The sequence below is a fragment of the Salmo salar genome, chromosome ssa23 (genome assembly GCF_905237065.1).
Source record: "Salmo salar chromosome ssa23, Ssal_v3.1, whole genome shotgun sequence".
Classification (NCBI taxonomy): domain Eukaryota; kingdom Metazoa; phylum Chordata; class Actinopteri; order Salmoniformes; family Salmonidae; genus Salmo; species Salmo salar.
The window spans coordinates 33,551,751-33,570,681 of record NC_059464.1 but is presented as its reverse complement, the minus strand read 5'-3'; the positions used below and the strand labels follow the sequence as shown (position 1 = coordinate 33,570,681).

Below are 18,931 nucleotides of genomic sequence, written 5' to 3'. Positions count from 1 at the left end.
CCTCTGCGGAAGCACATTTCCTGCTCAGCCAAGACAAAACTGTTCGCTGCTCTGGCACCCCAATGGTGGAACAAGCTCCCTCACGACGCCAGGACAGCGGAGTGAATCACCACCTTCCGTAGACACCTGAAACCACACCTCTTTATGGAATACCTGGGATAGGATAAAGTAATCCTTCTAACCCCCCCCCCAAAAAAAAAATATATATATATACTATTGTAAAGTGGTTGTTCCACTGGATATCATAAGGTGAATGCACCAATATGTAAGTCGCTCTGGATAAGAGCGTCTGCTAAATGCCGTAAATTTAAATGTGCATCGATGACATCGTCCCCACAGTGACCATACGTACATACCCCAACCAGAAACCATGGATTACAGGCAGCATCCGCACTGAGCTAAAGGCTAGAGCTGCTGCTTTCTAGGAGCGGGACTCTAACCCGGAAGCTTATAAGAAATCCCGCTATGCCCTCCGATGAACCATCAAACAGGCAAAGTGTCAATACAGGACTAAGATCGAATCGTACTACACCGTCTCTGACGCTCGTCGGATGTGGCAGGGCCTGCAAACCATTACAGACTACAAAGGGAAGCACAGCCAAGAGCTGCCCAGTTACACAAGCCTACAGGACGAGCTAAACTACTTCTATACTCACTTCGAGGCAAATAACACTGAAACATGCATGAGAGCACTAGCTGTACCGGAAGACAGTGTGATCAGGCTCTCCGCAGCCAATGTGAGTAAGACCTTTAGATAGGTCAACATTCACAAGGCCGCAGGGCCAGACAGATTACCAGGGCGTGTACAGCGAGCATGCGCTGACAAACTAGCAAGGGTCTTCACTGACATTTTCAACCTCTCCCTGTCCAAGTCTGTAATACCAACATGTTTCAAGCAGACCACCATAGTGCCTGTGCCCAAGAACACTAAGGTAACCTGCCTAAATGACTATCCACCCGTAGCACTCACGTCTGTAGCCATGAAGTGCTTTGAAAGGCTGGTCATGGCTCACATCAACACCATCATCCCAGAAACCCTAGACTCACTCCAATTTGCATACCTCCCCAAAAGATCCACAGAGGATGCAATCTCTATTGCAATGCACACTGCCCTTTCACACCTGGACAAAAGGAACACCTATGTGAGAATGCTATTCATTGACTACAGCTCAGCATTCAACACTGTAGTGCCCTCAAAGCTCATCAATAAGCTAAGGACCCTGGGATTGAACACCTCCCTCTGCAACTGGATCCTGGACTTCCTGACGGGCCGCCCCAAGGTGGTAAGGATAGGTAGCAACACATCCGCCATGCTGATCCTCAATACATAGGGCCCTTCAGGGGTGCGTGCTCAGCCCCCTCCTGTACTCCCTGTTCACTCATGACTGCACGGACAGGCACGACTCCAACACCATCATTAAAATGTCCGATGACACAACAGTGGTAGGCCTGAACACAGACAACAAAGAGCCAGCCTACAGGGAGGAGATCAGAGACCTGGCCGTGTGGTGCCAGGTCAACAACCTCTCCCACAACGGGATTAAGACAAAGGAAATCATTGTGGACTACAGGAAAAAGAGGACCGAGCACGCCCCCATTCTCATCGTCGGGGCTGCAGTGGAGCAGGTTCAGAGCTTCAAGTTCGTTGGTGTCCACATCACCAACCAACTAACATGGTCCAAGCACACCATGACAGTCGCGAAGAGGGCACGACAAAACCTATTCCCCCTCAGGAGACTGAAAATATTTGGCATGGGTCCTCAGATCCTCAAAAGGTTCTACAGCTGCACCATCGAGAGCATCCTGACTGGTTGCATCACTGCCTGGTATGGCAACTGCTCGGCCTCCGACCGCAAGGCACGACAGAGGGTAATGCGAACGACCCAGTACATCACTGGGGCCAAGCTTCCTGCCATCCAAGACCTCAAAGACTCCAGTCACCCTAGTCATAGACTGTTCTCTCTGCTACCACACAGCAAGTGGTACCGGAGCCAAGTCTAAATCCAAGAGGCTTCTAAACAGCTTCTACCCCCAAGCCATAAGACTCCTGAACATCTAGTCAAATGGCTATCCAGACTATTCGCATTGCCCCCTCCTCCCCTCACCACTGCCACTCTCTGTTGTCATCTATGCATAGTCACTTTAATTAATTAACTCTACTTACATGTACAATTTAAACTGAGCCATGTTGGTTTAAAAAGCTGACTCTTCCAAATGAAAAATGGATCACTTTGATCACTTACCTCAACTAACCGGTGCCCCGCAAATTAGTATCTGTACCGGCACCCCCCTCTATATATTCTTATTTTTTTTACTGCTCCTCTTTAAATACTTGTTACTTTTATCTCTTATTCTTATCCATATTTCTTAAACTGCTCTGTCGGTTAGAGGCTCGTAAGTAAGCATTTCACTGTAAGGTCTACCTACACCTTTTGTATTCGGTGCATGTGACTAATTTAAAAAAATATATATATTTCACCTTTATTTAACCATGTAGGCCAGTTGAAAACATGTTCTCATTTACAACTATGACCTGGCCAAGATAAAACAAAGCAGTGCGACAAAAACAACATCACAGAGTTACACATGGGATAAACAAACATACAGTCAATAACACAATAGAAAAATCTGTATACAGTGTGTGCAAATGAAGTAATGAGGTAAGGCAATAAATAGGCCAATAGTGGCGAAGTTATTACAATTGATCAATTTACACTGGAGTTATATATGTGCAGATGAGGATGTGCAAGTAGAAATACTGGTGTGCAAAAGAGCAGAAAAACAAAAACACATATGGGTATGAGGTAGGTAGTTGGTTGGATGGGCTATTTACAGATGGGTGTACAGGTGTACAGCTGCAGCGATTGGTTAGCTGCTCTGATATCTGACGCTTAAAGTTAGTGAGGAGATATGTCTCCAGTGATTTTTGCAGTTCGTTCCAGTCATTGGCAGCAGAGAACTGGAAGGAAAGGCGGACAAAGGGGGAATTGGCTTTGGGGATGACCAGTGAAATATACCTGCTGGAGCGCGTGCTACGGGTGGGTGTTGCTATGGTGACCAGTGAGCTGAGATAAGGCAGAGCTTTACCTAGCAAAGACTTATAGATGACCTGGAGCCAGTGTTTTTTGCGACGAATATGTAGGGAGGACCAGCCAACGAAAGCATACAGGTCGAGTGGTGGGTAGTATATGGAGCTTTGGTGACAAAATGGATGGCACTGTGATAGACTGCATCCATTTTATTGAGTAGAGTGTTGGAGGCTATTTTGTAAATGACATCGCCGAAGTCAAGGATCGGTAGGATAGTCAGTTTTACGAGGGTATCTTTGGCAGCATGAGTGAAATAGGAAGCCGATTCTAGATTTAACTTTGGATTGGAGATGCTTAATGTGAACCTGGAAGAAGAGTTTACAGTTTAGCCAGACACATAGGTACAATAACATTTGATTTGATGTTCACAGTTAGCCATTGTTATGTTAAATAATTGTTATCAAATATAGGTAACAGTAACACCAGTGACAAAAAGGCAGCACAAGCATTTTTATTTGTATTTAATGTAGTAAAAATATAAAAATACATTAAGATGTCATTTATGTTGATTCATAATGTAAAGGGGTAAAAGTAATAATGTAAAGGACTATAAGTTTTGGTGAAATATATATATATATATATTATATTTTACCAAAACTTATAGTCAGGTAATAGTTAACCCCTTTACATTATGAATCAACATAAATATATATATTAAAGTTGTCTGGTCAAAAAGTCACCATTTTCGTAGAACGACCCTGAACGAAACCTGCGGTCATCACCACAATGACAACAATTCCCATTGTTCATTGCGCTGACTTTCACCTATCTATCAACGGACATCGCTCCTCGAGGTTCTATGGGGGCTGTAGTTATTTTTTTCCCACGGAAGTATCATCCCATTTTCCATAGGTTTCGCAAGGTTTGCATTGACGGTAGTGTGCGTTTCTCTGTTGGAAGAATTTAGTCGTTTTGGCATGAAATTCGTGTACAGGTAATATGATATTTATGGGAGAGAATCCATCGTGTTATTGATTATTTATCGGGGACATTAACACAGATTTAGATTTTCTTGTGCGCCGAACAACAGCATATCGTGGAGTTGACATCAATACAATAATTATTGATAACCTATTACGATCAAACAGTGCTTGTGGCGCGCATTTTCCATGTCTCATCAGCAGTGTGTGCGATAGGCTAGCACTGGGTCACATAGTAACATTGACGATGTTACATTTGTGATACAATCGTTGTGGCGAATTTAAATTGGCTACACTCCTGTCATTTATGCATGTGGGATACAGTGGTGTTGACTGACGTATTTTTCTTGAAGTTGAATAGCACTTCTCTTGATCTGTCATAGCCAACTTGCAGTCTATGAGTTTGTTTTTCCTGATCCCGGTTGTGTATCTTCAAATAGTTAGTTACATGAATTATTATAGATTATGAAATGTGGGGTAAAGATGTATAACTGCGGCAGTTTTGTTCTGCATTGGTTGCAGTGACCTCCATGGATGCAATGCATACAAGGAAATAACCAGGAAGTTATTCAGACATGCTAAGCCATTGGCTGCTCTGGTTGTCTGTCTCAACCACTACTGTACACATAACAGCTCAGTCTCTTTCTAAGATTAGCATTATCTTTCTGAAAATGGCTGTTTTTCTCCCAATCTCTGAACATTTCTGTTTCTTCACTCAGCAGTATTTGAAGTTTTGGAGGCATGTCCAAGAAAAGGGGCAGGTATGTGTAAACATGTTGTTTTCTGTAAATATGTTATCATGACATGCACACTTTGGGATTTTCCTCTTTCCAGACTGTCAGGGTAAGCTACACTAGGCTTCACTTATGAGCAAATATGAATTGTTTAACTCTCATAATAACGTGTAAAATATGTCCCACTTCCTTGTGAAATTATCCTATGAGTTTGCATATCCAACTATGACATACATAAATTGTGTCCCCAGAAAGCGGAGTAGCGGGGAGCTGAGTGACACCACAGTGATGACCCCTGACCCCAACAGTCTCCTAGGAGTGAGAATACAACACAACTGGAGGGAGAAGGGCAACCAGAGCAAATGGAAAGGCACCGTCCTGGACCGTCTCAGTGTCAACCCCTCACTATTCATGGTCAAGTACGACGGGTTTGACTGCGTCTACGGCATCGAGCTATTCAAGGACGAAAGGGTGTCTAATCTACAGGTCCTCACAGAGAAACTTGGTGAGTGTTGTGAATATGATGGGTTTGACTCCTTTTTTAGATCAGGCATCATATCCTCTGCTCTGAGTAATACAAAAACTGCATAATTTGGTTTGCACAGGTTATGACGTGTTCTTATTGTATATCTGCTACTGCATGATCAGACAGCAGGGACACAGTGGTTATGCGATGTTGGTCTCTGCCTTGACGACACTTATCTGCTTCCTCAGTCAACAACAAGATCAAGGTTCCTCACGGGGCAGAGGATTTGGTAGGCAAAGCGGTGGAGCACCTTTTTGAGAAGGAGGATGGAGAGAAGAATGAGTGGCGAGGCATGGTCCTCTCCAGAGCTCCCATTATGACTAACTGGTATTACATCACCTATGAGAAGGACCCAGTGCTATACATGTACCAGCTGTGGGACGATTATGCCGAGGGAGATCTCAGGATCTTACCTGAAGCAGGTATTGACCATTTCTCAGCTTCAGTATCATCTCCACCTGCAGCAGAGTGTTCAGATACTTCCCCCTACAGAGAACTGGAGAGAGGCTGATTACAGAGTACAACTTGTTTATTCTTTACACACCAATTATAGGATAGTGGATTTAGGAGGGTTACTTTACAGTATTTGCTGTGTTTGTTCTTGTAGAAAGGACAAATATTTATCTATGAATACTTATAAGCATAACATATTTTGATAATTCCCCTAAGCAGATTTCAAGAACAGACCCCTAGCATTGACATTATTCATTGTTTTTCCCTCTAGAAAATAAGCACTTGCTTCCGGCCGACCGAAAGCCAGGCGAGGAGACTGAGAGTCTTGTGGGTAAGCAGGTGGAGTATGTTACTGACAAAGGTGTGAAGCGAACAGGCCTAGTGATCTACCAAGTCCCTGCCAAGCCCTCTGTATACTACATCAAATACGACGATGACTTTCACATCCATGTCTACGACCTGGTCAAGACCACATAGGACACTTCTTTACTCACTCCATCGCTTACTTTTCACTTATCCTCCTCTCTCTATCTCTCGAACTCTCTAAAGGCCCTGGAGGGTTTAACAGTTATGCTTTGTCATTCAGGAAGTGCAATCTATTAGTCCACATTCAATCTAGTTCTATGATATGCACAGCAGAACTGTAGCAATGCTATTGTAGGCCACTAGGAGGAGGGTGGGAACGTGTACACTTGGAAGGACCTTTTTACCCTCCCCACTTCTTTGGTTACCCCATTTTGTGGTTGTGCTCCACCGTAGACTCACATCTTGGACAGTCCAGGAGTGCACCTTGCCCTATGACAGACTCACATCTTGGACAGTCCAGGAGTGCACCTTGCCCTATGACAGACTCACATCTTGGACAGTCCAGGAGTGCACCTTGCCCTATGACAGACTTACAGTATAGTGCAAGAACGACCACATTTCAATTGTTTCTCACATCTTGATGCTTAATTCAAAGCAGAACTGAATTATATATTATAAAACTAAAAGCTGCCCCCAGTAGCCATTCATATTTGTTCCTTGAATGACCAAACAGTGAGCATGATGTATAAGTGATTATTTGTAGAGACTAGTTTGAGCTGTTTTGTTCAGTGAAGTGTTAGCTTTGAAAGTGAAATGCAGTAAGCTGTGATGCCCCTGAAAGCATCATTACATTTTTTTGTTGTCTTTATTAATAGGCAACTAACTTTGTTTGATTTGTGTCAGTCAGTTCATAGACAATCATTCCTTGATAAACCCACAGTGCTATCATTGGATTCATAGCACTGGGTTGCACTGGCCTAGGAGTAGTGTATAGCAGTGTTTCCCAACTCCAGTCCTCGAGTACCCCCAACAGCACACCATTTTGTTGTTGGCCCGGACAAACTCACCTGATTCAGCTCATTGAGGGCTTGATGATTAGTTAACCATTGGAATCTGTGTGCTTGTCCAGGGCTACAACAAAAATCTTTGCTGTTGGGGTTATTGGACGACTGGAGTTGAGAAGCACTGCTGTGTGGTGATGGTTCAAACACTATTTTGAACTGCCTCAAATAACACTCATAATGCTGAATCAAGACTTGTTAGAAACAAGGAATACAGGTTTTCATAAAGTTAGGGCCGAGAGTTTTTCTTGACCACACAACCTGATGAGTTGTCCAGATCAGGAAAACTCCTCACCCTAACAATACCTGACATGTTCAAAACATCATCAGACTGTATGATTAGCTTGAGGAGTAGAATAGAGGCAGGGCTTTACACTACATTCTGATCTTCAATAGAAAATAAACAAGCATCATAAAGTGCCTTCAGGCTGATCATGTTGCCATACTCTATATGTTTGCTAACCTCTCACAATTTTATTCTGTTTAATGTTAAAGCCACTATTTGGTCAGTATTAGTAAAAGTAAAAAATGCTCGAAAGAAACAAATGTGTCAAAGACTACGTGACAAGGTTGTTGCTATTGTCGGTTTGTATTAGAGAATATGTGCAATGTTGGCAGTTAATGCAGTATACAATAATGTCCCCCAATATAACATCCATGACCAACAACAACAAGTGGTATATTGTAGCAATGGTAAACCATAATGGTAAAACGCATGGAGAAAATAAAACATTTATGACACGGCATACAGTATTTCATCTGTAACTTTAGATTGTGTTGTAAATGTATGCTGTTGTGATTACTCCCGTTATATTGTAAATATCCCATTGAAACACCAGCTTTAAAACTCATCTAGAAATCTCACTTAGAGAAATGCAGCAAAGACAGCTTCCAAAAAATCCTTAGGCCTGGTCCCTTGAGAGGAAAAATACAAGTTTTCACTTTTTAATCTTATTTTAAAGACTTGGGAGCTACACTCCATAATGTAATCCCAGGAAGCCCACAAACTCCAATGGACTGGCTAGGAGAATTCAGATTTACAGTCTCCTGTCCTACTCACCACTCCAGGGTATCCAGTCCAGGGTATCCAGTCTATCTCTTTACACAGTACATTGGTCCATGGTGCATAAGGGTCATTGTACTTAGGCTGTGTTTAGACAGGCAGCCAATTCTTGTTGGTGATCTTGTTTTTCACTAATTGGTCTTTTGACCAATCAGATTAGCTCTGAAAAAGATCTGTGAAAGGATCTGATGTGATTGGTCAAAAGACCAATTAGCGAGAAATAAATACTGAATTGGGCTGCCAGTATAAATGTAGCCTTTTATTGTCAGATGTGCATGCATAACTTGAATGCAACCAAGCATATTGGTTATGACAGTTGCAGAGGTATAATATGATATATCTGGCAGATAATTTTGTGGCAGTCTTTGCAGTCCAATTTTAGTAAAATATTTAGCTAGAAAATGTGACTGTAAAAAAATAAAATTGTCAGGGCTTATCTATAGACGGGTTAGCTGACGTCACGAAAACGATGCGCACGCTTCAATGGGGCAGAAGACAGTGTGTTGTGATTCTGGATGGTCAGATAGCTAGCAAAAATGTCAAGAACCTGCCACGTGGGGAATCTGTAGGTGGCTCGTTTTACCTAGTTCTTGATACCATGTCTTGTTTTGAGGCGTTTTGACTGATGTCACATCTATGCTAATATTCTGTAACGTTATATTTGAGGGACAAGTGTATGGGGTCAATTTCACGCTATAATTATTGAATTCAAAAATATTAAAAAAATGTGAACATGAAAAATAAAGTTGGGAATGTAAACATATTTTAGAGAACGGGTGAAATAATGGATGTTGAAATCAAAAACCAAACAATTGAAAGCAAAATGTATAGAATTGGAAACACAAATAAGACAAACTTTTAAGCAAATAATTTTAAAGCGAGAGCAAAACTCTATGACAAATTATATATTTTTTTTATTTGAAAACGAATGCAAAAATAGTTTTCGGTTAAACTTTCAACCAATCCTATTGAATACATTTTGCCTACGCTCTTGCCTGCATGTGCTACCTTTTTGTTACGCAACTCGTATCTTTGCTTTCTATGTCCGTTTCTTTGCTCTCACTGCCAGTCTTTTCGATTGTAAGTTTTGGCATTATTTTTCCGTGAAGAGCGGGGTTTAGAGGGATGCGTAGACAATGAGTCTCCATTGGTCCACTCGTTTTGGATTGACGGTTCGTCTTAACCCAATCAATGAACATGATAGACAGGCTTTTTTTCTATTACCTACTTAGGTAGACGGTCTGACGTCACCTGGTTTTAGGGTTTTAGCTAACGTACTTCAAAATTGTCAGTCACGGGTCAATAATGTACGGATATTAGAAGCATGTCTATCTAATACATTTAATGACAAACCATCTAACTACTTAGGTAAACATATGACTTACACCTGCGCCAAACGTTGTGCAACAGGTTATTCATATGTTTACCTAAGTAGTTAGATGGTTTGTCATTAAATGTATTAGATAGACATGCTTCTAATATCCATACATTATTGACCCGTGACTGACAATTTTGAAGTACGTTAGCTAAAACCAGGTGACGTCAGACGGTCTACTTAGACAAGCTTTTTTCTATTACCTACTTATCGTGTTCATTGATTGGGTTAAGACGATCCGTCACTCCAAAACTAGTGGACCAATGGAGACTCATTGTCTACACCTCCCTCTAAACCCCGCTCTTCACGGAAAAATAATGTCAAAACTCACAATCGAAAAGACTGGCAGTGAAAGCAAAGAAACAGCCAACAAAAGCAAAGATACGAGTAGCGTAACCAAAAGGTAGTACATGCAGGCAAGAGCGTAGGCAAAATGTATTCAACAGGATTGGTTGCTGGGAAAGTTTAACCGAAAACAATTTTTGCATTCGTTTTCAAATATATATATATATTTTTACCATTTGTCATAGTTTTCCTCTCGCTTTAAAATGATTTGCTTACAAGTTTTTGGCTTTTGATGTCTCATTTTTGTTTACAATTCTATACATTTTGCTTTCAATTGTTTGGTTTTTCATTTCAACATCCATTATTTCACCCGTCCTCGAAAATATGTTTACATTCTCAACTTTATTTTTCATGTTGACGTTATATTTTATTTTGAATTCAATACATATGGAGTGAAATTGACCCCATACAAGTGCTCATTGTGCACATTTATGTTTTCAATAAACATTGGAGACAAAATATAGTTTGTCAAAAATCTAAGCCAACCCTGTATGTTTTGCCCCATAGTTGCGTACGTGTCGGTTTTGTTGCTAAACTACCAATCTCTTAATGCTACTTGTATCACCACCATTTGTGTTGTGGTGTTTCTATGTACAGTAAAATGAAACTCCAAAAGATTGTGTGCACTCTTCTGTTATTGTTCATCTTTTTTTTTTTTTTTTACTCCTCCCAGGTCTGGAGTTGTAGCAATCCATAACACATTTGTGTAATTGTTATGTCATGAGTAATACATTATTTTATTTTTTTGCACATCCCTTTTCTCTGCCATTTTTCACCCATTGGATGTGATTTAGGTTCAGAATGATGTACAGTTGTGATTTAATTTGACTGAAACTTTTAAAAACCCCACTCCCCCCAAAGTTATAGGACTTTGAGGCAGTATACATTGTAGAATGTAATTAATAATACTACTGACCCAACCTCACATCCAAGTACTTTACCTAAGTAGGCTATGACATATCTTAAAGTGCTTTCCAACCAGGGGTACGAGGACCCCTGCGGGTATTTGGCCTTTCCACAGGGAGTACATGAGAAGACGCATGAGACCATAGGCCAGGGTTCCCCACCTGGCAGCCCGCAGGGGTTTTTATTTGTCCCCCCCAAGTTGAGCCTCCCTTCCAAAAATAATAATATATTTTGTATTTTAGACATAAGGCTGTAAAAATACCAGCAAATCAGCTACAAGTGATTTTAATTTAATTTTGGAAATCTGTTCCAAAGTATTCCCACACATAAGAGAGATATGTGATCATACTGTACAGTGCCTTCGGGAAGTATTCAGACCCCTTGACCTTTTCCACATTTTGTCACGTTACAGCCTTATTCTGAAATGAATTAAATAAAACAATTTCCTCACCATCTACACACAATACCCCATAATGACAACACGAAATAGGTTTTTGGAAATGTTAGCAAATTGATGACATACTTATTTACGTATGTATTCCGACCCTTTGCTATTAGACTTGAAATTGAGCTCAGGTGCATTCTGATTCCATTGATCATCCATGATGTTTTTACAACTTGATTGGAGTCCGCCTGAGGTAAATTCAATTGATTGGACATGATTTGGAAAGGCCCACACCTGTCTATATAAGTTGACAGTGCATGTCAGAGCAAGATCCAAGCAATGACTTCGAAGGAATTGTCCGTAGAGCGCCGAGACAGGATTGTGTCGAGGCACAGATCTGGGGAAAACATTTCCACAGCATTGAAGGTCCCTAAGAACACAGTGGACTCCATCATTCTTAAATGGAAGAAGTTTGGAACCACCAAGAGCTGGCCACCCGGTCAAACGGAGCAATCGGGGGGGAGAAGGGCCTTGGTCAGGGAGGTGACCAAGAACCCGATGGTCACTGACAGAGCTCTAGAGTTCCTCTGTGGAGATGGGAGAACCTTCCAGAAGGACAACCATCTCTGCAGCACTCCACCAAGTAGGCCTTTATGGTAGTGTGGCAAGACGGAAGCTACTCCTCAGTAAGACACATGACAGCCCGCTTGGAGTTGGCCAAAGACTTTGCCAAAAGACTCTCAGACCATGAGAAACAAGATTCTCTGGTCTGAGGAAACCAAGTTAGAATTTTTTGGCCTGAATGCCAAGTGCCACGTCTGGAGGATACCTGGCAACATCACTACAGTGAAGCATGTTTTTCAGCTGCAGGGACTGGGAGACTAGTTAGGATTGAGGCAAAGATGAACAGAGCAAAGTACAGAGAGATCCTTGATGAAAACCTGCTCCAGAGCACTCAGGACCTCAAGCTTGGGCGAAGGTTCACCTTCCAACAAGTCAACAACCCTAAGCACACAGTCAAGACAGGCAACATCCGCACTGAGCTAAAGGGTAGAGCTGCCGCTTTCAAAGAGCGGGACTCTAACCCGGAAGCTTATAAGAAATCCCGCTATGCTCTCAGATGAACCATCAAAGGCAAAGCGTCAATACAGGACTAAGATCGAATCGTACTACACTGGCTCCGACGCGTCGGATGTGGCAGGGCTTGCAAACTATTACAGACTACAAAGGGAAGCACAGACGAGAGCTTCCCAGTGACACAAGCCTACCAGACAAGCTAAATTACTTCTATGCTCGCTTCGAGGCAAGTAACACTGAAACATGCATGAGAACATCAACTGTTCCGGAGACTGTGTGATCATGCTCTCCGCAGCTGATGTAAGGCCTTTAAACAGGTCAACAGTCACAAGGCCGCAGGGCCAGACGGATTACCAGGACACGTACTCCGAGCATGCGCTGGCCAACTGGCAAGTGTCTTCACTGACATTTTCAACCTCTCCCTGTCCGAGTCTGTAATACCAACATGTTTCAAGCAGACCACCATAGTCCCTGTGCCCAAGAACACTAAGGTAACCTGCCTAAAGGACTACCGACCCGTAGCACTCATGTCTGTAGCCATGAAGTGCCTTCCCTGTAGCTCAGTTGGTAGAGCATGGTGTTTGCAACACCAGGGTTGTGGGTTCGATTCCCACGGGGGGCCAGCACAGGAAAAAAAAAATGTATGAAATTAAATGTATGCATTCACTACTGTAAGTCGCTCCGGATAAGAGCGTCTGCTAAATGACTAAAAAAATAAATAAAAAAAAGTGCTTTGAAAGGCTGGTCATGGCTCACATCAACACCATTATCCCAGAAACCCTAGAACCACTCCAATTTGCATACTTCCCCAACAGATCCACAGATGATGCAATCTCTATTGCACTCCACACTGCCCTTTCACACCTGGACAAAAGGAACACCTATGTGAGAATGCTATTCATTGACTACAGCTCAGCATTCAACACCATAGTGCCCTCAAAGCTCATCACGAAGCTGAGGACCCTGGGACTAAACACCTCTCTCTGCAACTGGACCCTGGACTTCCTGACGGGCCGCACCCAGGTGGTAAGGGTAGGTAACAACACATCCGCCACGCTGATCCTCAACACGGGCGCCCCTCAGGGGTGCGCTCTCAGTCCCCTCCTGTACTCCGTGTTCACTCATGACAGCACAGTCAGGCACGACTCCAACACAATCATTAAGTTTGCAGACGACACACTAGTGGTAGACCTGATCACCGACAATGACGAGACAGCCTACAGGGAGGAGGTCAGAGACTTGACCGTGTGGTCCAAGGGCAACAACCTCTCCCTCAACATGATCAAGACAGAGGAGATGATTGTGGACTACAGGAAAAGGAGGCCCAAGCATGCCCCCATTCTCATCGACGGGGCTGTAGTGAAGCAGGTTGAGAGCTTCAAGTATCTTGGCATCCACATCACCAACAAACTAACATGGTCCAAGTACACCAAGACTCCCGAGTGGTGCAGCGGTCTGGGCTCCCGAGTGGCGCAGCGGTCTAAGGCACTGCATCTCAGTGCAAGAAGCATCACTATTGTCCCTGGTTTGAATCCAGGCTGTATGACATCCGGCCGTGATTGGGAGTCCTATAGGGTGGCGCACAATTGGCCCAGCGTCATCCAGGTTTAGCCGGGTTGGGCCGTCATTGTAAATAAGGATTTGTTCTTAACTGACTTAACATGTTTTTTAAAAAAAACTTTAAAAAAAAAGAAAGACTGTCGTGAAGCTGGCACGACAACCTATTCCCCCTCAGGAGACTGAAAAGATTTGGCATGGGTCCTCAGATCGTCAAAAAGGTTCTCCAGCTGCACCATCGAGAGCATCCTGACGGGTTGCATCACTGCCTGGTATGGCAACTGCTCGGCCTCCGACCACAAGGCACTACAGAGGGTAGTGCGTACGGCCAAGTACATCACTGGTGGCCAAGCTTCCTGCCATCCAGGACCTCTATACAAGCCAGTGTCATAGGAAGGCCCTAAAAATGGTCAAAGACTCCAGCCACCCTAGCCATAGACTGTTCTCTCTGCTACCGCATGGCAAGCGGTACTGGAGCGCCAAATCTTGGTCCAAGAGGCTTCTAAACAACTTCTACCCCCAAGCCATAAGACTCCTGAACATCTAATCAAATGGCTACCCAGACTATTTTCATTGCCCCCCCACCCCCCTCTTTTACCCTGCTGCTCTTTGTTATTATCTATGCATAGTCACTTTAATAACTCTACCTACATGTACATATTACCTCAACTAACCGTTGTCCCCGCACATTGACCGGTACCCCCGTATATAGCCTTGCTATTGTTATTTTACTGCTGCTCTAATTATTTGTAACTTTTTTTTTTCTTAACTGCATTGTTGGTTAAGGGCTTGTAAGTAAGCATTTCACTGTAAGGTCTACACCTGTTGTATTTGACGCATGTGACAAACCTGAGATGATCTGCAGAGTAGAATGAGAGAAACTCAGGTGTGCCAAGATTGTGCCAAGCTTGTAGCTTCATACCCAAGAAGACTCGAGGCTGTAATCACTGCCAAATGTGCTTCAACAAAGTACTTGGTAAAGGGTCTGAAAACTTATGTAAATGAGATTTCATTTTTGTATTTGTAATAAATTAGCAAAAATTTCAAAACAGCGTTTGCTTTGTCATTATGGGGTATTGTGTGGATTGATGAGGGGGGGGAAAAAACTATTTCAACAATTTTAGAATAAGGCTGTAACCTAACAAAATGTGGAAAAAGTCAAGGGGTCTGACTACTTTCCGAAGGCACTGCTTCTACTTCTGTAGCGCTTGCTGTTTGGGGTTTTAGGCTGGGGTTCTGTATAGCACTTTGTGACATCCGATTTAAAAAGGTCTTTAAAAATACATTTGATTGTATATACCATACTGCTCAAAAGTTTGGGGTCACTTAAATGTCCTTGTTTTTGAAAGAAAAGCACATTTTTTGTCCATTAAAATAACTTCAAATTGATCAGAAATACAGTGTAAACACTTTGTTGTAAATGACTATTGTAGCTGGAAACGGCAGATTTTTTATGTAATATCTACATAGACGTAGAGGCCCATTATCAGCAACCATCACTCCTGTGTTCCAATGGCACGTTGTGTTAGCTAATCCAAGTTTATCATTTAAAAAGGCTAATTGATCATTAGAAAACCCTTTTGCAATTATGTTAGCACAGCTGAAAACTGTTGTACTGATTAAAGAAGCAATAAAACTGTCCTTCTTTAGACTAGTTGAGTATGTGGAGCATCAGCATTTGTGGGTTCGATTACAAGTCAAATGTCCAGAAACAAAGCACTTTCTTCTGAAACTCGTCAGTCTATTCTTGTTCTGAGAAATGTTCTGAGAAACACTTCACAAGTTTTGTTTATATTTGGTAAGTATAGTTGATTCCTGCCATAGGCTTACTGTTAAAATACACATGACGGGGTACTCCGAGCAGAGCAAAATTCAGTTGGAGCAAAAACAGTTGGGAACCACTGATTTAAAGTACACAGCACATATTCAGTAAAAAAGACAGATCCCACCAAAGGCCTCATATCTGACATGTTTAGGTTTATTTTACACTCTTAAATAGTGAAATATATACACATACAGAAAAAGTCTGTATAAAATGTGTTGGATGGGATACATATGGAATCAGGTCAATGTCAGAACATGCCAAATATATCAGTCTTGAGAAAAATAAATTGTACAATTAACAATGTGCACACAAGACATAACACTACATGTCAATCAGTTGTAATTTCTTTTGGGTGCAGGTCTTGCTGTGGTATCCAGATTCAGTCTTTTTTTTTACTCACAAAGTAGCATAAAGCAATGTATTCTACTTGTGTTGACAAATTACTGTCATCCCAATAGAATGCAAATATTGAGTTCTGGCATTATCAGCAACTACACATTCCACAAATCAACAATGGCCATGGCCTAATTCCACTGATTTTACTGTACCACTGCATTTTATAGTTGATGTGCTATGCATTCAAAGCAAGCGACTTTTACAGGAGGGCTGTATGTATTTGCACCAGTCATATTACTCCTGAGGATTTGGTTGTGATTGCATAGGGACCAATCCAAAACAGAAATTAGGTTATTTAAATGTCTGCTAGTTGCTGGATGTCACTTTTCATTTGGTGAGGTCTTTCAGGTACTGCAAGCCTTGGTTGGTGTAGCCACCTAATGCTGTAGGGCCCGATGAGAGAGCAGATATGGATGACTGCACCCCTGGAATGAAATAACAGAAACTCTTGAAATTGCTACATTTTAGACTTGTAAGTCTGGAAAAGTCCTTTATGAATCAGCTGTCAACCATTTCTTACCCGAGTTCCACGCTTCGACAGGGGAGAATCCCATTTTTGGGACGGCTGGAAGCTAGACGAAAGACATACACGTTTAATCCTCCCTCACCTCATACTCCATAGTGCATTATTCTGGCTGTCAGACAGTTAAATCACAGTACAATAAAGGCATATTTACCTCAAAGCCAAAATACTTCACCCACTCATCCACTGCAGGGGGAATAGCAGCTTTAGCTTTTCCAAGGACCTCTGAGCCCTGCTCACTTCCCCCTAATAGTCCAGAATCATAGGTAACATACAAAGCACCTCCTGCAATTGTCACCTTAGTGGCCAACCTGTGAGAAAAAGATTGACACCGAGATAAAACAACTAAGTGGATGGCGAAGTGCCACGTATTTGATGACAGAGAAACATGCCTTGTTAAACGTTACACCTGACATTAAAGTGTACAAACACATTCACGTGTTAAATGCACAAAAAGTAAATTCATAACTTGAAAACCACCACACCATGTTGCATCAACGTTTGCTAGCTATCTGGTATATATTCGCTAGTTAACGTTAGCCAGTTAGTGTTGTTAGCTACATGTTACTAACTAGCTAGTTAACTATTAGATCGTGTGCTGTTTAGCTAACTGGCTGGATAATGACTAATGGACATAGTTACTGAATTCAAAGCAAAATTAAAGCTAGCTACTACCGTTAGCTAGCTAAATGTCAACCTGCTAACCAGTTTGCCAGATAACTCGCTAGCTAACGTTAGCTATGCTTTCTCGAAAACTTACTTTAGAACAGGCAATAGCTTAGCAGCCATAGTGTCACAGGTAAATCTATATATTTCTTCAATTAACGTTGTGTATTTACTGGCTAGTTGCAACAGCGCACATGAAATGAATGAACTCGACAACGAAGATTAACCGGTTACGCTACCTCGAAAACTACGTTGAAGGGCAACCCTCTGACACAGTTGTTTTAAACGATTTTTTAACGAGAGTAGCTGATTCGCAAAAATATAATACATAAAAATAAATATATTTAGAGACTGTCATGTTTCAAATTATTTATATTATACTACAAATCATATTTTTTTCTGGATTTCGTCTGGGTATAAAAACGAATAATGATAGAAAAAGTTCGTGATGCAGCTGCTGTTGATGGGGGAGGGGGATTGTACATTTCAGAACACAAGAAAACATGTGCATACATTTATTTATTTAAATTTCATTTATCCTTTATTTAACTAGGCAAATCAGTTAAGAACAAATTCTTATTTACAATGACGGCCTACCAAAAAGCAAAAGACCTCCTGCAGGGGCTGGGATAAAAAAAAAAAAGAAAGAGGAACTCTGGCCTTCTAGGCAGAGTTCCTCTGTCCAGTGTCTGTGTTCTTTTGCCCATTTTAATCTTTTATTTTTATTGGCCAGTCTGAGATATGGCTTTTTCTTTGCAACTCTGCCTAGAAGGCCAGTATCCCGGGGTCGCCTTTTCACTGTTGACGTTGAGACTGGTGTTTTGCGGGTACTATGTAATGAAGCTGCCAGTTGAGGACTTGTGAGGCGTCTCTTTCTGGTTGCTGATAATGGGCTTCTGTACGCTTATGTAGATATTCCAGCTACAATAGTCATTTACAACATTAGCAACGTCTACACTGTATTTCTGATCAATTCTGATGTTATTTTAATTGACAATTTTTTTTGCTTTTCTTAAAAAAAAAAAAAAGGAAATCTCTAAGTGAGCCCAAACTTTTGAATGGTACTGTATATACACTGCTCAAAAAAATAAAGGGAACACTAAAATAACACATCCTAGATCTGAATGAATGAAATAATCTTATTAAATACTTTTTTCTTTACATAGTTGAATGTGCTGACAACAACATCACACAAAAATAATCAATGGAAATCCAATTTATCAACCCATGGAGGTCTGGATTTGGAGTCACACTCAAAATTAAAGTGGAAAACCACACTACAGGCTGATCCAACTTTGATGTAATGTCCTTAAAACAAGTCAAAATGAGGCTCAGTAGTGTGTGTGGCCTCCACGTGCCTGTATGACCTCCCTACAACGCCTGGGCATGCTCCTGATGAGGTGGCGGATGGTCTCCTGAGGGATCTCCTCCCAGACCTGGACTAAAGCATCCGCCAACTCCTGGACAGTCTGTGGTGCAACGTGGCGTTGGTGGATGGAGCGAGACATGATGTCCCAGATGTGCTCAATTGGATTCAGGTCTGGGGAACGGGCGGCCAGTCCATAGCGTCAATGCCTTCCTCTTGCAGGAACTGCTGACACACTCCAGCCACATGAGGTCTAGCATTGTCTTGCATTAGGAGGAACCCAGGGCCAACCGCACCAGCATATGGTCTCTCAAGGGGTCTGAGGATCTCATCTCGGTACCTAATGGCAGTCAGGCTA

General features: G+C 42.0%; 2 protein-coding genes across 3 annotated transcripts; one reads left to right on the top strand and one right to left on the bottom strand.

Moving 5' to 3' along the window:
• The first annotated feature begins 3,881 nt into the window (after nt 1–3,881).
• Nucleotides 3,882–10,489, top strand: LOC106584448 (spindlin-Z). Of its 2 annotated transcripts, none has more exons than XM_014169801.2 (5): nt 3,882–4,023; nt 4,732–4,770; nt 4,995–5,248; nt 5,458–5,691; nt 5,994–10,489. In XM_014169801.2, the coding sequence occupies exons 2-5, from the start codon at nt 4,751–4,753 to the stop codon at nt 6,197–6,199; spliced, it is 714 nt and encodes a 237-aa protein (XP_014025276.1). In that variant the 5' UTR covers nt 3,882–4,023; nt 4,732–4,750; the 3' UTR covers nt 6,200–10,489. The 2 variants fall into 2 exon arrangements, with proteins under 2 accessions (XP_014025276.1, XP_014025278.1); XM_014169803.2 differs by having other exon boundaries at nt 4,729–4,770.
• Nucleotides 10,490–15,754: 5,265 nt separating this feature from the next.
• Nucleotides 15,755–17,511, bottom strand: LOC106584447 (MICOS complex subunit MIC13). The gene is made up of 4 exons (XM_014169800.2): nt 17,302–17,511; nt 16,696–16,852; nt 16,539–16,590; nt 15,755–16,443 (listed from the first exon to the last, which is right to left on the bottom strand). Exons 1-4 carry the CDS (start codon nt 17,328–17,330, stop codon nt 16,346–16,348), a joined length of 336 nt encoding a protein of 111 aa, XP_014025275.1. The 5' UTR covers nt 17,331–17,511; the 3' UTR covers nt 15,755–16,345.
• Nucleotides 17,512–18,931: the final 1,420 nt, after the last annotated feature.

Coding starts and splice junctions, on each gene's coding strand:
- LOC106584448 (XM_014169801.2), top strand. CDS start 4,751: ATGTCCAAGAAAAGGGGCAG. Junction 4,771..4,994: donor ATGTCCAAGAAAAGGGGCAG/GTATGTGTAAAC, acceptor TTGTGTCCCCAG/AAAGCGGAGTAGCGGGGAGC. Junction 5,249..5,457: donor GGTCCTCACAGAGAAACTTG/GTGAGTGTTGTG, acceptor CTGCTTCCTCAG/TCAACAACAAGATCAAGGTT.
- LOC106584447 (XM_014169800.2), bottom strand. CDS start 17,330: ATGGCTGCTAAGCTATTGCCTGTTCTAAA. Junction 16,853..17,301: donor AAGCTATTGCCTGTTCTAAA/GTAAGTTTTCGA, acceptor TTTTTCTCACAG/GTTGGCCACTAAGGTGACAA. Junction 16,591..16,695: donor TGAAGTATTTTGGCTTTGAG/GTAAATATGCCT, acceptor TCTTTCGTCTAG/CTTCCAGCCGTCCCAAAAAT.